The sequence below is a fragment of the Pseudorasbora parva genome, chromosome 16 (assembly GCF_024679245.1).
Source record: "Pseudorasbora parva isolate DD20220531a chromosome 16, ASM2467924v1, whole genome shotgun sequence".
Classification (NCBI taxonomy): domain Eukaryota; kingdom Metazoa; phylum Chordata; class Actinopteri; order Cypriniformes; family Gobionidae; genus Pseudorasbora; species Pseudorasbora parva.
This window is the reverse complement of record NC_090187.1, coordinates 24,234,035-24,249,976: the sequence shown is the minus strand read 5'-3', so window position 1 is coordinate 24,249,976 and position 15,942 is coordinate 24,234,035. Positions and strand designations below refer to the sequence as shown.

The following is a 15,942-nucleotide window of genomic DNA, read 5'->3' as shown; positions in this document are numbered from 1 at the left end:
ATACAGTACATACCACAAAGACGGACATCCTGATGTTGCCGTTTCTCCTGTTCAATTTATTTCAGCCTCAGATTTGATTGTGGATCATTATCTGTTTTAGCTGAGATAGATGGGTTTCTCCACGCTTGAGGACGTCACCGCTTTGGGTGTGCTGGTCATTCTTTAGCTCCGCCCACACGATACGCCTCCAGGCGCTCGGTTTTTTCCGGAAAGACTCGGTACAGCCCATATTTCTTTTATAAATATGATAAAACGAAAGACTTTTCGGAGATATGAAGGATGCAATACTACTCTACAGGTACTCAAGATTGACATGAGATTGACTGAAACTGAGTGTTTCACCCCCCCTTTAAGGCCGCTATCGAAGCATCCTGGGCCTCCATAACACCTCAGCAGTGCCACAGGCTGATCGCCTCCATGCCACGCCGCATTGAAGCAGTCATATCTGCAAAAGGATTCCCGACCAAGTATTGAGTGCATAACTGAACATAATTATTTGAAGGTTGACTTTTTTGTATTAAAAACACTTTTATTTTATTGGTATGAAATGTAATTTTTTTTAGAAGGACCTGTGGCATAATAAAACATCATCAAGCTACACCTTTGTTTTGAATAAGCGACTTCTAGTTGGAAAAAAAAATACATATGGTGGCTTTAAAAGCTATGGTCATTTCAGTTGCTTCGCTTTTTCTCTTTTTTCCCTCCAGATAATGTATACAACCTACGTGAAGAGAACAAACAGTTGAGAAAAGCTCATCAGGACATCTATGTGCAACTTCAGGATACAAGGGTAATGCCAAAAAACACTATAGGTCTTTTTAGAGCAGTATTAAAAAATATGTTTTATGGTTATTTAATATATATTTTAATATATATTATGGGTAATTAAGCCATGTGTTCCATTTGTCACAGATAAATGAGTGAAATATGTCTGGCCCCAAAATTCACAAATAAATAAATAAAATTAGAAAATGTATTTAGCCCAAGGAAACAGAATCATATTTTAAGACATTCATATTTTTTGGTAATTTTTATGTAAAGAAAAAAAGCATTTTTAATGTGTCAATAAAAAATGCATCGTTCTCTTTATTTCTCTGTTACTATATATTTAAATATAATGTTTATTTAACATGTATAATATAATGTAGTAATACATGATATATTTAGTTGTTTGTTTAATTAAACTATTATAAATTACATTAGTACTGCAGATATTACAATGATGTAATTGTTGTGCTTATAATCGAAATTCAAAAATGAAAATCACTTATCGATTTAAATGACATGTGATTGTTTCATAAAATTACAAAGGGAGGAATTGTGCTTAATTGTTATTTTCTGAAGCATTTCATTGGAAAGATTTTTATAGTCTTTTGTTTTTTTTACTTTTTAAAAATAGACTGAATTTTTTTTTGGTGAAATTTACCCAGTTACAAATTTTTATTCAGCCTAATTTCCATCTTATTACACATGCGATTGTATTTATGATTATAATAATTTATCTTTATCACTCTGTCCATACTAATATTCAGTGTGGTTATCCTGAATGCCTGTATTCAAAGTTTACCTGTGATTTTTTTACTTTTTCTTTTGTAGCAACAGCACAAGAACCTAAAGTCCACCCATGACCAGCTTGTGTTGACCCTGGAGGACCACAAGAGTGCGCTAGCTGCGGCTCAGGTTGGGACGTGTGTGTGTGTGTGTGTGTGTGTTCATGCATCATCTTTAAGCAGGTTCAGGAATGTGTGTGTGTTCATGCATCATCTTTAAGCAGGTTCAGGAATGTGTGTGCTGTTCAATCATTCAATTCACACTGACAGATCAAATTCCATGTAGAGCATATCCTGTGGGAAAGACAAGTCCAATTTCACACAGCTCATGTAAGCAGCATGCAAATGGTGTGTATTTATTTATACACCCATATTAGCAGATTACAACAGTCATAATGTCTGTGTAAGCAATGAGATTCGTAGCAGGATTTCACATACATATTTTTTTTGCTGAACTTAGAAAAACACATGATGAACATGAACTATAAACCTACTTCTCATATGTTATAGTTTTATTTTTGAACAAACATGCAAAAACAAATTTTGTTATATAATTTTAACTTGAGATATACTGTGTGTGTGTGTGTGTGTATATATATATATATATATATATATATATATATATATATATATATATATATATATATATATATATATATATAATTTGTAGGTAAATTTGTTTTTCCCTAAAGAATGGCTAACGTTAATGTAATAAATATGAGATTTTATATATTAGTAAAAATTTAAATCTAAGATAGTGGATTAAGTGAGAGAAATGTCATTTATAAACTATACAATTCAATATTTCATTCAGTCCTGAAAAGCATTGTTAAAAATAATAGTTTAGTGTAATTAAATTAGATTATTGCATGCATTTTCATACTTGTTAGAGCACTGTGTCATTAGCTTAACAATGCTTATTGTATACAATTAATGTGCTTTTACTGTGCAGTTTAGGGGTGTTATTATTGTGGCTTCATCCCAAACCACGGGATGCGAGACAGCTCACTAGGTTTCGAAACAGTGCTAATATGTTTTATATTATTTTCTGCAAAGCACTGCATATCAATTATGCAGTAGAAATGCTCTCAGTGTGAAAGCGGCACTTGATCCTGCTGATTCAGTTAGACTGCAGTGCTGCTTATGCAAGCTGTGTCGGACTGGACTAAGCCTGCATTTCAAGTCCGGTTGCATTCCACAAGGCCATTATGATCTCTTGCATACACACACTCTCTCGTTTTTCAACTTCTTGCCCTTGTTTAGTATGCTAAAATGTGCATGAGTCTGATAAGCCATACATGCTGTACTTCCTGTGTGCTCGCACTTTCTCTGCGGCTTTGTGAAACCAGATGTACAAATGCTTGTTAATTAGAACTGTCACTATCTGCTTTCTCAGCGTAGGGAAGGATGCTGGGAGGCTGTGTGTGTGTGTGTGTGTGTGTGTGTGTGTGTGTGTGTGTGTGTGTGTGTGTGTGTGTTTGCACACATCCAGAGTGATATTTTCCTTCTATATGCTGGTAATATTTGGTACTCAAACAGAAAAGAAAACGGGTACCCAAGTGAAGGAGGACTGGGAGAAATGTTAGGTTAGGAATGAAGGATTTTGGGTGTGAGTTGAGAATGATTAAACAATAGTATGATTTCAAGAATAGCCCTTTGAAGTCATAGACATTGCATGAGGAATAGAGTCAGATTGGAAGTCTGAATTGAATTTCTATTGTCAACTCAACTTTATTTATACAGAGCTTTTTATAATACAGATTGTTTTAAAGCAGCTTTACAGTGATAACAGGAAAATAGTTACAGAATTCAGTTCTCATACCATTGTGGCAATGTCAGTAATATTGTTGAATATTTAGTGTCTCCAACTACGCAAGCCAAAAGCCAAAGGAGACAAAGGCGACGACATTGGCAAGGAACCAAAACTCCATCAGGGGACAGAATGGAGAAAAAAACCTGGGCCGAAACAGGGGGAGGCAGTTCAGTTGGCCAACGCATGAACAGTGTATAGTTATTGTATCTAAATATTAAGTTAATTCATTAATAGATTGAATTAGTTATTAATTGTAGTAATATTAAATATTAAATAAATAAATATAATTAAAACCATGTTGTTGTTTTTTTTTCCAATTAAATACATTTTGCTTTGATTTCTAAATATGATTCAATCAAATTAGTAAATACTACAAAACTACATGGTTTTCATTTTTATTTTGTCCATTTTGTCAAATGCTTATATAATTGTGTTAGGTTCTCAGTTCATTATGCAAGTAATTATACAATTAATAGATCTCGATTGCACTAGGTTTCTTTCTGAACTTGTTGTATTTCCTCATGATGGCCTTTAATCTGTTTCGCCTTTGCCTAATGTCAGGCTCTTAAATTCGAACTCTTATTTTAGCTAACCACCAAACCATCTCTCATGTAACCTTTCACCAGTGTATATGAAGTCTTTACTTTGCTGTGTGGTGTTGTACTGATGTAATGGGTCTCGATGGGTTCCAGGTTCAGGTGGATGAATATAAACAGCTGAAGGAAACGCTCAGTAAGATGCCCAGTCTGAGACATGCTGCCGGGCAGCCCCAGCAACAAGAGGCTGTTCAACCCATCCACAACGGGAATGCAGTGGAAAACAATCAACCCCAGGATGCTCAGCCAGAGGTATTGAAATGGTTTACCCATCATCCATTCAAAATTGAGGTTTTTGACCTACTCATGTCACTGGTTTAAAATGGTCAAGAATGAGATTTGTCTCATGTGGATCTCCATCAGAAGGAGAACCACCAAGAGGTCGAGAAGCCTCAGTCGCACCACAGGGAAGAGGTTGGAGAAATGGGAGGAGCTGAGGAGAGGAGGAGAGAGCTGGCTGAGGAGGAGATGGAGCAGGCCGGGCAACCTCAGAAACTAGAGGAGGAATTTGATGTGCCACATAATGAAGAGGAGGAGGAGGAGCCAAAGGCAAACCAACCAGATGAAAATGTGCTAGAAAGGCAGCAACGTCACGCTCAAGAGGTAAGAACTCTTGCAACATGATTTTGAATGCAAACATTTTATTACCAATAAAATTACAACAAGCTTTTTTTGGGTTGTTTTTCAGGGGTTGGGCGTGGCCCATTAGTTTCAGTAAAAGGAACTCTTAATGCGTTAGCATACCAAAACAGTTTGGACAATTTCATGTCCAACATTAGTATCTGACCTCACAAATGAGCTTCTAGAAGAATGGTCAAAAATTCCCATAAACACCCTCAAACCTTGTGGAAAGCCTTCCCAGAAGAGTTGAAGCTGTACTAGCTGCAAAGTGTGGACCAACTCCATATTTAACCCTATGGATTAAGACGTCCCTATGGATTACATCCTATGGGATGTCATTTAAAGTTCATGTACATGTAAATATAGTATATTTCAAAATGTAATTTATTGCTGTGATGGGAAAGCTGAATTTTCACATTATTATTCCTATAATAGAGTCTTGAGTGTCACCTGATCTTTCAGAAAGCATTCTAATACACTGATGCTCAAGAAACATTTATTAGTGCCCGAGCACCGATGGTGTGAGTACCCTATTGTAATTGCTCTGTCTATTATTCTTAAATCTAATTTCTGAGGATCTAAACATACTCCAACTCATGAAACTTTGCACATGCTTCAGAAGTTGTGAAAATGTACATCTGATATGGGTTTCAGAAGTAGGTCTGGCAAAATGGCTCGATAGTGCCATTTACAAAATTTCAATTAAGCACCGTTCTCGCTACATTTCATGCCCAACACCTAAAAGTCCCTTGGAGCAAAATATGTAAACCCAACAGGAAGTGAGAGATTTTTAATTTTCTCTTTTGCCATTTCCAGACGTTGTACTTTAACAGATCCACATCATATTTGGTCAGTCTAATCTAAAGGCCATGGCAATGTTAAATTTCGGAGATCTCAAGTTTTCGTTGCGCTGGTAGCCTGACGAGATTCAATGTTTCATTGTGAAACATCATCTCTGTTGCAGCTTTAATTATTATTATTTTCAATGTTAACAGCTATGCAGACTAATATTTTTGGAAATTATAAGGCTGTTTTTCTTTTTCTTAATTTATGTTGTAACATGTCTTTACTGTCACTCTTGATCAATTTAATGCATCCTTGCTAAATAGATGTTAATTTATTTACTATACACACTGACCCAACACTTTTGAAAGGTAAGGTAGTGTAGCCCAGCAAGCTGCCTGCCTAGACAACATTTTTAGCCATCATAATGTGCTGTTCCAGATGGTAGACAGTCAAATGATACCTTATAAGACAATTGGCCAGAAAGACAAAACATTTATTTTTGATACTTGATAACCCACCCCACCACACACACACACACACACACACACACACACACACACACACACACACACACACACACACACACACACACACACACACACACACACACACACACAAAACACACACACACAAAACACACACACACAAAACACACATGAAATTGGTTTATTTAAAAAGAAATTCCAGATCGGATTTAAACCAGATGCCTCAGTCGGGATGCTCTGGCTGCTCAAATCAGATATCAAATAATATTTTATGTAATGTGACACACTGATTACATCAAAATTAGTAATGGAAATGGTGGAAATATTCATACAATTAAACCTGTATTCATATATATACCAGTCTCCTCTGTTGCTGAGTTTTTCTTGTGTGATGGAGGATTTCTGCACTCAGACTCGAGAGAGCACTAATTTGGATAGCGATTTTCATTTTCCTGCTTCTGTTTTGAAAGCCAAATCATAGCCTACAAAGTAACCTAGGCAGTTTATGTCTGGAAACACAAATCTTATTTGATTACTTGCAATAAATAGCGTAGACAGTCGGCCTGAAAAGATCTAATTAGAGACTAAATCTGATTTGCCGGCTGTCAGAACTGTCTATTTTCACACAATATTTGTGTATGCTTCAGTATGTATTTTCATTCTGTATGTTTTCACTATTATTATAAATATTGAGTTATCTTAGCTAGTCCACCTTCCTGCATTGTCCTCCAACATTTAAGTCATTTCCCATTGTAAGGCCCTCAATCTTCTGTTCTGCCCCCAGGTGGTGCCAGCTGACGCGCATGTACAGCACGCACAGGTGGAGCGGGTGAAGTCTGCATACGAACAGCAGCAAGAGCAGCAGCGTCTGGCTGCGCAGCTGGCGGAGGAGCGCAGACAGTTGCACCTGCGTCAGGAAGCCCTGCAGAAACAGCAGCTGCAGCAGCAGAAGGAGAGAGAGGAAAGATTACGTCTACACAAAGAGAGAGAAGAACAGCAGAACAGAGAAGCTGATCTCAAAGAGCAACAACTCCAGCAAGAGATGCTCCGGTCAGAGGCCCTCCCTTGAGTCATGCAGTTATAAAGTTATTTTAAAAAGTTTATTTTTATTATTATATTTTATAAAAACAAAAAGCTACAGGAGACTGTGTTGCTCTGATTTTTCACAGTTACAGATCCGTAATTACATGTTTTTTACAACACTTTTTGCATTAATGAAGAATGGTCATGTTTATTTTATAAATCCTTTTATTTTCTCTATTTACCAGGAAAAAGGCACAATATGAAAACATGGATGCTGATATAGTCCAGGGAGAAGAAGAGCCACAGATAGCAGAGGAGAACGGTGAGAATATATGTAGTGTGACGTTACAGCAGTGCTACTTTTACCCGTGGTGTCTTTCTTTAGAAAAGAGATTTCTTTAATGTTTTGGTGGAATTTTTAATATCTGGGCCACATCAGCTTTTTTTTCTTTCAATGTTTGAATTGCTTTGTGTTTAAATTTGTGTTGATTTTAACTTAATTCTTAATTGTTCTAACAATTTTTTTATCCCTTTGTAGCACTTTTCTTTAAAATGTAACGTGATTTATAAATAAAATGTATTATAGAGTTGTCCAAACAGGGGCCTGTTCTTCATACGTCGCTAACTTAGTTAGCTGGATTTGATTGTTGACGATTTGGCTTGATCTCGGATTGTTTGGTTCTTCGAAGCTCATCCTGGACTTGCTGTCATAGCAACAGGTCCGTTAGCTTAAACCTGCTCGGGAGCTGCTTATTTCATGTAAACAGGATTAGATTGTATCTTGAGGTGATACTTAAAATCTGTCCCAGCCACTGCTACTTTATTACAACACTTAATTACTGAACCAGGGGCAATAATAAATTAAAATAATAATAAATATAAAAGTTTATTTGAAATTTGTGTATAATACTATAGACACAGTTACTTGATTGAGAGATTTATTTTGTGAATTGTGATGGAATGATTACTTTATAGATGTATTGGAGGTTTACTCAAATTGTGCAGTTAATCTGGCTTTTTGTGTTTTTTTTATTGCCAGAAAAAACATGTAAAATACAGCAAAGAAAATATATTAATACACATATACAACAAAAAATTAAATAAATTAAAATAAATTAAAAAAGAACAATGAAACAAAAAAAAATGCCAGAGTACAAACCTTGGTAAATTAATAAATAAAAAAAAATTCTTTAAGAATATTACAAGTCTTTCTTGCTTTGTTATTCATAATATTCTTTAAACTGGTGCAAGAGTCCTAAGTCTCCTGAAGAAAATGAATAAAATGTGGCTTGGATCCTGACCATTTCTTCTTGTGCATATGAAATTTTCCCAAAATAATAAAAAGTTGTACAATAAAGGTGAAAATATTATCATGTTCATTGGAATAATGTATATCAAAATTATTTAATTTATTAATTTAAATATAACATTTGTTTTCCTTCTAATGAAATTTTCAATGTCCACCCAAAAAATCTTTGTGTATATACAATCACAAAATAGATGAATTATAGATTATTTTTTTATTGAACAAAAATCAAATGAATAATCAATATCTAAATTAAACCTTTCTAATAGTTTTAACTGGATATATACCATGTACAATTTTTAAATGTAACTTCTTTTACTTTATTATTTAATCAGTATGCTTCACAAATACACCAAGCTTTATTCCAGTTTATATTCCCAAATGCACTGTTCCACAATAAACTTTAATGAGTAGCTGTTTCACCTGTTATAATATCCCTAATATGTTTGTTAGTACAACTGTGTTTCAGAATGTCAATATCTCCTAAAAACATGCTGTCTTGAACTTATACTGCCTCAGAAGAATCACTTCTACACACTCTTACAAATTGTATAACTTGTTGAGGTATGGTACCAAATAAAACAGCATACTCTTTTGGTGTAACTGGAAACTCAAATTTATCCAAAAATGCACTATAAGATAATAAAATACAGTTTGAATTTAAAAGTTGTTTAACAAACACAATGTTGTTTTCATACCAAGTATTATAGAAGAGAGATCTATTTTTATATTGAATGCATCTATTTTTCCAAATATGCAGTTAATATTTGTCGTGCATTAATGTGAGTGATGACGGATAATATGGGAGTGGCTTGATGCAGCGCAAGAGATGCAGATAATTTGATCTTGACTGTTAAGAAATTTTAATTAATATTGTCACATAACAAATCTGCTTCAAATTGAATTAAAAATGAAATTACAACATTGAAATAAAAATGTAAAGTGTGTACAAATATTATAAAATCGTGAATATAAATCCTAGTAATCATGTTCATCATAACAGTGCACATTTAATTTATCTAACTTTTATGTTGGTTTGTTCGTTTGTCTGTTTCCTTATAAAGGTCCTTATAAAGTGTTTTTTTTTTTTTTCTTTGACAAGTTTTTTGCCAGGTGGCTTTTTTAATTATATGATGTCATTACGTTGTCTTGACGCCAGCCAATCACTGCATTGCTGATCGTGGTTTCGAGTATCGATGCATCTGCCCTCTTCAGGGAACACAGGCACGAGCTCAGATAATTTAATCCAGATATATTAATCCAATCCGCAAATTCGTTTGAAGGACCAAATTAGCCAGAGATCAGTTATCAGGATTAAAAGATCTGGGATCTGTCAAATCATCTCGGATGTATTAAGCGAGGTACGAAGAACAGGCCCCAGATGTCAATATCAAACAAAAATTCCATGTTTCATTTTGTGTTTTTTAAAGGTGCGGTGTGTAATATTTATGAGGATCTATTGACAGAAATGCAATATAGATAATGGTATATAAAGATTATATAGAGATTATTTAGAGTATACATTTTTATTACCTTAGAATGAGCCGTTTCTATCTACATGTACCACTGATCATGCTTTTACATTAGTCCTAAACGGGCAAACTGCTCTACAGAGGTTTAGCTACTCTCTGTTGTCCCAGATGAGGACATCTTTGTTCTGTGTTGGCCACCGTAGCTTCTCTATGTGCTTCGGAAGGGAGGGGAGTTGCAATTCGCTACCTCACTGCTAAAATGTACACAGTGCACTTTAAGTCACTGTATATAAACTACATTGGCGCAATCATCAGAGATTAACGCTATTTAAGCTTTTGCGTTCTCTTGCAAAAAGTAATATGGATTACCTTATCCTGGATTCCAAATCTATATTGAATATTTGGAAATCTAGATTAACTACTGGGCCCAGGGGATTATATTTTTTGTGTCTCTGTCATGTGTAGAGGAGAATGTGCACCATGAGGAGCCTGGGCAAGGCGAAGAGGACCAGGCTCACCATGAGGATGAGGTGTGTTCCCTTATGCTATTATAAATGCATATACAATCACCAGTATTCATATAAACAGGGCTTGATGCTTACGTTTCCCAAGTAGAACATGTGCTCCAAAGTTTAACAATTTAGGAGCACATTAAAGGTCCCATGGCATGGATTCTTTTATTATTTTATAATGTTTCCTGAGGTGTACTTATATTGTTAGTATGTTTTTTTCTATACTGATATTAGCCATCTGGCTTGAATGCTCTGTTTCAAGGGGCATGTCTGCTGTGAGTCTTCAGTGAAAACACCCACTGTTGTAATTGGCTGACATCTTTGCATTTGAAATGAGATTATGTGAGGAGGGGGCGTGGTTTAGTCAGGCGCGAGCAGCTGCAGCACTCACTGCCAGTTGAGAGAGAGAGAGAGAGACGGAGCTGGGGAAAGATTGCTTAGGAAGTGTTATTGTACTGAGTTGTTGAGAGCGCAAGTTTATTTTGTTTGTATCTGAGAGCTCTGAATAAACACAAGTGAACTTTGCAACGTTATTTCTCTCACAAAATGCTTTCACCACAGCTAACAGCAAACACGACATTAACATGAATACAGTAAGAGCTTATGTTGAGCATAATGAGCAGCGTCATTCAAACGGCAGTTTGGGCAAGTGTGCACTGCAGATAAACGCGTGACAGACCGATCCGAACATTATAAAGAGTGTTCTTTGATTGCTCTCTGTAGTTTAATCATTTAAATAACAGAGTTGTCTCATGCTACTAACAGAAACAACATGAAGTTGATGGTTTTAGTCACTGGCTTGATTCACTGATGCATCAAGACGGCCAGCTGCAGGACTGACAGTTTTAAACGATTTAGAAAGAAAGTCTGTGTGAACTTGAATGATTAGCTACACATCAGAACTCACTGATCTCAGATCAGGCATTAATGAACACTGTTACTCACTGTTTGTGGTGGTGCAGTTGAATCCATATGGTAAAGCTTGTGCTGCTGTCATCACGACTGATAAACTGAAGCCATTCTCTACTAATTATCTGAGCGGGCGAAGCAGAGGAAGGGGCGGAAACATTTCCTGGTATGACGTCATAACAGGAGAACTCAAGATCAGCTCGTCTGGGCTCTCATTTTCTCAAATGTGAGTAATTCAAGCCATTGTGTGTGTGAACGTGTACTGATGATAAATATGTCAATCTTACAGCGACCTGTAGAAGCAGATGTTGATCCAGAGGATGACCCCAACAATCAGGGCGAGGATGAGTTTGAGGAGGCAGAGCAGCAGCACCAGCCCCGTGAGGAGGAGGAAGAGCCAGTGCCCGTAGGCCACCCCAACATGGAGAGTCAACACCACCCACCCGCTGAAGAACAACTGGTGGTAAGTGAACAGGTCTTTTCAGCTGGAGTCTCCTAACCAGCAGACGCAAAATGTTTTCAGGATGATGATTAATAAGCATGTGAAATGAGACTGGACCAATAAGACTTCAGTGCAGATGGAGCTATACAGCATTTTTTACACTTACACTCTTACAGGCCTGGTTTCATAGATCGGTTTTAGATTAATTCAGGATTAGTCACTTAGGCCATTTATGTAGCTTTTTATAAACATGCCTTAGAAAAAAAACAATGGGACTGATATATTTTAAGATATCATGGATTTTAGTCTGGGACTCAATTTAAGCCTTGTCTGGGAAACCGGGGGACAGAGATTTAGTTTGGGCATCTGACTCTTAAAGAGATCTAGGGGATATTTTTTATGCAGCTCAGAATTTCTGAAGTTGTGTGTGTTTTGTGCAGATGGCTGGAAACCCAGACCAACAGGAAGATGCTCTGGATGAGCAGTACCAGGAAGATGGCGATGATGAGGTCGGATAACAAATGCAATCACACACGCTGTCCCAAAAACAAAAAAATAATTATTTGTTCCCTAATCGGGTTGGCTTTCTCTCTCCAGGCTCAAGATGAGCTGGTAGACATTCAAAAGCATGAGGCGGTACGAGAGGAGGAGGGAGACCCTTATAATGAGGAGAATGGAGAACAGGTATAAAATATGTTTTATTTTGTGGCTTTTTGAGAAGGTTTGCTGATCAAAATTGCTCCTGGACAATGATAACATAAAAAATAATCCTTTAGATTTAGTTGATTTAATTAAAGCTAGGGTGTGCAATTTTGTAGAGGCTAGCAATAGCAATCTAGATTTGAAAGCAGAAGATCCCACTCTCTTCAAAGACACACCTCCTCCAGGACACATGAATGTGCAAAGCCTGAGCAGAGTGCAAAGCGCCATGAGAGACGGCATTACATTACAATAATAAACAACAACCTAGAGAGCTCTTACTTGTATCATCTGACTGCTGCAGATTAATTTAGCTATTGATAGTGTTGGCATAGAAAGGCAGAAATCCAAGTCTCAAGATGTGAACAGCTCAGAGTGGAACGTCACGGGTGGAATCTATTAATTACAGTAGTTATGACATGAAAATTTCTAAAATTCTATAGACATAATTTTTAATTTAACTTCGTATGCTATTTCAAAGCTGCTGCCTTATATTTGTTAATGAACTAATTTAGCATATGATAGTAGTGTTTATTTAGTTTCTTGTCAAAAACAAAGGACCATGAGTCTCTGGTTACGCTGTCTGATCCAAGAAAACAATTTTAGGGTCTCTTTTACTGTAATGCATCACAGAGAGTTGTGTGTAGTGCTTACTTGTGTGTATGTTTTCACTTATTCTTTTGTACAAGCCGCCGCTGTAACTGTAGACTGGGGGCAGTGCCACAGTTGGGTGAGTCAGATCGATTGCAGTGTCCTCCATGGTATTCAGTTACTTCCAGCTCCGCTATAAACATCCATCCTCCATTTTCACCTCATCTCTTTTAAGGAATTTAGGGAATGTTCTTCATTCTTTATCCACATCTGTGCACTTTTAAAATTACAGTTCACTTAAAATTGAAAAGTCATAATTTAATCACCCTCATGTTGGTCCAAACCCATAGCTGTGTCCGAAATCGCATTCTGTATATTAGGCACTACATTTGTTTACATACTTAAAATGTACTTTGACCAATAAATGAAATTCAAATTAAATGATGGAAATTCAGACAAACTACCTCCACCTCTCCATCCTTCTTGTGACCTACAGCATCAGTTGTCACTTCACTGCCATTCACAAACCCTCTCCTGGGGCCTTTTGGGATAGTAAAGAGTCAAGTGGATGCAAATTTTAAGAATCTCACTGGAAGCACCAGGTCATCTGGGATTTTTGCCAACTATATTGGCATATTCAATGGAAGTTTTTTTCCGCCACAGAATGAAACAATTTAAAAGATAATTGCAACTTTTTATCTCACAATTCTGACCTTTTTTCCTCACAATTGCTATTTTACATCTTGCATTAAAATAGCTTTACATTAAATTGAGCTATAAGTCCAATTCTGAGGGGAAGTTTATAGACGAGTTTATATAACGCATGATTTACGCTTGCAATTGCGAGGGGGAAAATGTCAGTTAATAGCTTGCGATTCTGACGTTATATCTCGCAATTGAGACTTTATATCACAATTCTGAGAAAAAAAAGATACATTTGCAATTAACCTTTTTATTTTTTAGTCAGTGGCGGAAACAAATTTCCATAATATTCAGATGCAGGGCATCACTTAATTTCTTCTGTGAAAGGTATCTAAGTTGGTTTGTAGAAATCAAACATTTAATGCCTTGTATAAATGTATGTAGCAAACACCATACTTCATTTCTTTATATAATGCTGTTTTTTTGTTGTTGTATCTGTACAGGAAGAGGCCAGAGGGGTTGTGAAGGAGGATAATGAACCCGCCCAACATAACAACGAGGAGAACTATGAGGAAGAAGAGGAGGAAGAAGGCAACGGGGATAAACCGCCCATTCGCAGGGCAGAAATGTGAGGCTATTGAAAGAAAGGACAGCCAATCGCTGCCACATTTGGATTGGGTTTCCCATCCATCCGCTCAAACATTGTGTTGGGCAATGGCTCTATTGGGACGTTCTGATGAACCGGAAACTAGTTTTTCTTCCGGTCTGTGTAACTCTGAAACCGAGATGCACCAAAACGCCCAACCGCTCACAGACCAAACACCTGCTGTCTCCCTTTACTGTACGTCTGTCATTTCTTCTACTAAGGAGCAGTGAATCAGTTCAGTTTTAATGCTGTTATATCTTGAGTTTGGTTTTTGGGGCTGGACAACAATCTGAAAGCACAGATTTCATCCACCAGAAACTCTTGCACTGAAAGATTTGCCATTTTTGTTCAGTTGTGGCTCCACATACAAGATATATTCCATCTTTAAAGTAAACCTTTTATCTTAGTCTTATTTTAACAGACTGATCCTAACAGACTGATGAATTTTAAGACTGATCCTCATGGACAGGCAGCAGTCACCGATTAGCCTTAAATCCTGACCTGGCCCCAACCAAATTTATGATGATAATTCATCAATCTTGTTGATAAATAATGCAATGCATAAATATTGTATCATGGGTGAGTTTGGCAAGGCAAAAAGATGTCACTACATTAATGTTTACATGTAATTCAAACAGAACTGTAGCTTTCTAAATCTTGTCTTTTTTTAAATGTTGTACTGTATGTGCTTGTATACCGTAGTGGGATTACTGCTGTCGAAACATAAACCAAATTCATTTAGTTAGACATGATTTTTATTTGCTTTTCACCAAGTGCCTCATAGAGATAATAAGGAAAACCTTCTCAAATGCTGCCGCTCTTGCCAGAATGATTTGGTTTCTGATCTCTTTGTCGAATGTTTCCGTTATGGAAAACTATTTTTACTGTTTTATTTCGACCTGCCAACTACTATTCTAGTATAAACTAGTACTAGTGTTCTACGTGCTACTGGACCTGGTCCTCAAGTTTATTGTCACTGTTAGTCTTTCATATATGACCTTAGACAGCAGAAAAATTAATGGCACATTGAAAATGAGAATTAATAGAAGACATAATATTCAGATGTAGAATTTGAATATGCAAAAAGTAAACAAAAGGGTTGGATTAGCTTACTCAAATAAGAAAACAAATTGTTCTGAATGTATGCTAAATCACTACAATAATGAGAAATATTTATTTGCCTGTATTTTGTTTTTATATATTATATAAAATTGAATAATCTTGTTTTTTCACCTTTTATTTTCTGGGATGCAAATGATTTGTAGATTTATTAGTTGATGTAATATTGGTGAAACCAGATTTTTCCTGTTAAGTGTTCAGCTTTAATACTTTATATTTAAAATAAATATCTGTTTATAGAATTCCCCCCCAAGTTTTCAGTTTTTAAAGTGATCTGCGGAGAAATATTTTTGTGCCTTTTTTTGTTTTTGATAATGGCATTGTGAGCAGAATAAAAATTGCTAAAGGATTTAATGCTCATCCTCTTTTAGTCATGCACAAAGTCTGGTGGAGTGCTGATGTTTGGAGTAGAAGAAATATCTCTTCATCTTACATTAAATGCAAGAATGAACCTAAAGCAAAAATAATGCTCTTCTTTCATCCTGCAGTTCATCAGAAGGCTGATGAGATGCAGCAGAAGAGGTAATGTGTGGATTCAGGCGACAGCTCTGCAGTTCTGAAAGCCTTGGGTGAAATAGTAAAACATGATGGAAAGAGTTCATCCCAAAAACATTTTCTCTCTCTCATTCTTCACGAAACATATTGGTATTTTATTAGGCTATATAATCAGTAATGGTCAGAATTATTAGCACCCTTGGTAAGAAATAAAGGGGTCATGAATTAAAGGGGT

General features: G+C 36.2%; 1 protein-coding gene across 3 annotated transcripts in view; it reads left to right on the top strand.

Moving 5' to 3' along the window:
- golim4a (golgi integral membrane protein 4a) overlaps positions 1-15,454 on the top strand; it is a 28,959-nt gene extending 13,505 nt beyond the window's left edge. Inside the window, exons 6-16 of one of the 3 annotated variants that reach the window (XM_067419979.1) lie at positions 708-790; positions 1,597-1,680; positions 4,056-4,211; positions 4,326-4,562; positions 6,636-6,901; positions 7,120-7,196; positions 10,118-10,182; positions 11,363-11,536; positions 11,956-12,024; positions 12,113-12,199; positions 13,951-15,454. In XM_067419979.1, coding sequence (XP_067276080.1) covers positions 708-790; positions 1,597-1,680; positions 4,056-4,211; positions 4,326-4,562; positions 6,636-6,901; positions 7,120-7,196; positions 10,118-10,182; positions 11,363-11,536; positions 11,956-12,024; positions 12,113-12,199; positions 13,951-14,079 — 1,427 coding nt within the window. In that variant the 3' untranslated portion in view covers positions 14,080-15,454. Of the gene's footprint in view, positions 1-707; positions 791-1,596; positions 1,681-4,055; positions 4,212-4,322; positions 4,563-6,635; positions 6,902-7,119; positions 7,197-10,117; positions 10,183-11,362; positions 11,537-11,955; positions 12,025-12,112; positions 12,200-12,903; positions 12,931-13,950 lie in introns of those variants that run through there. The other 2 variants (XM_067419978.1, XM_067419980.1) reach the window with 2 other exon arrangements.
- The last annotated feature ends 488 nt before the right edge of the window (positions 15,455-15,942 follow it).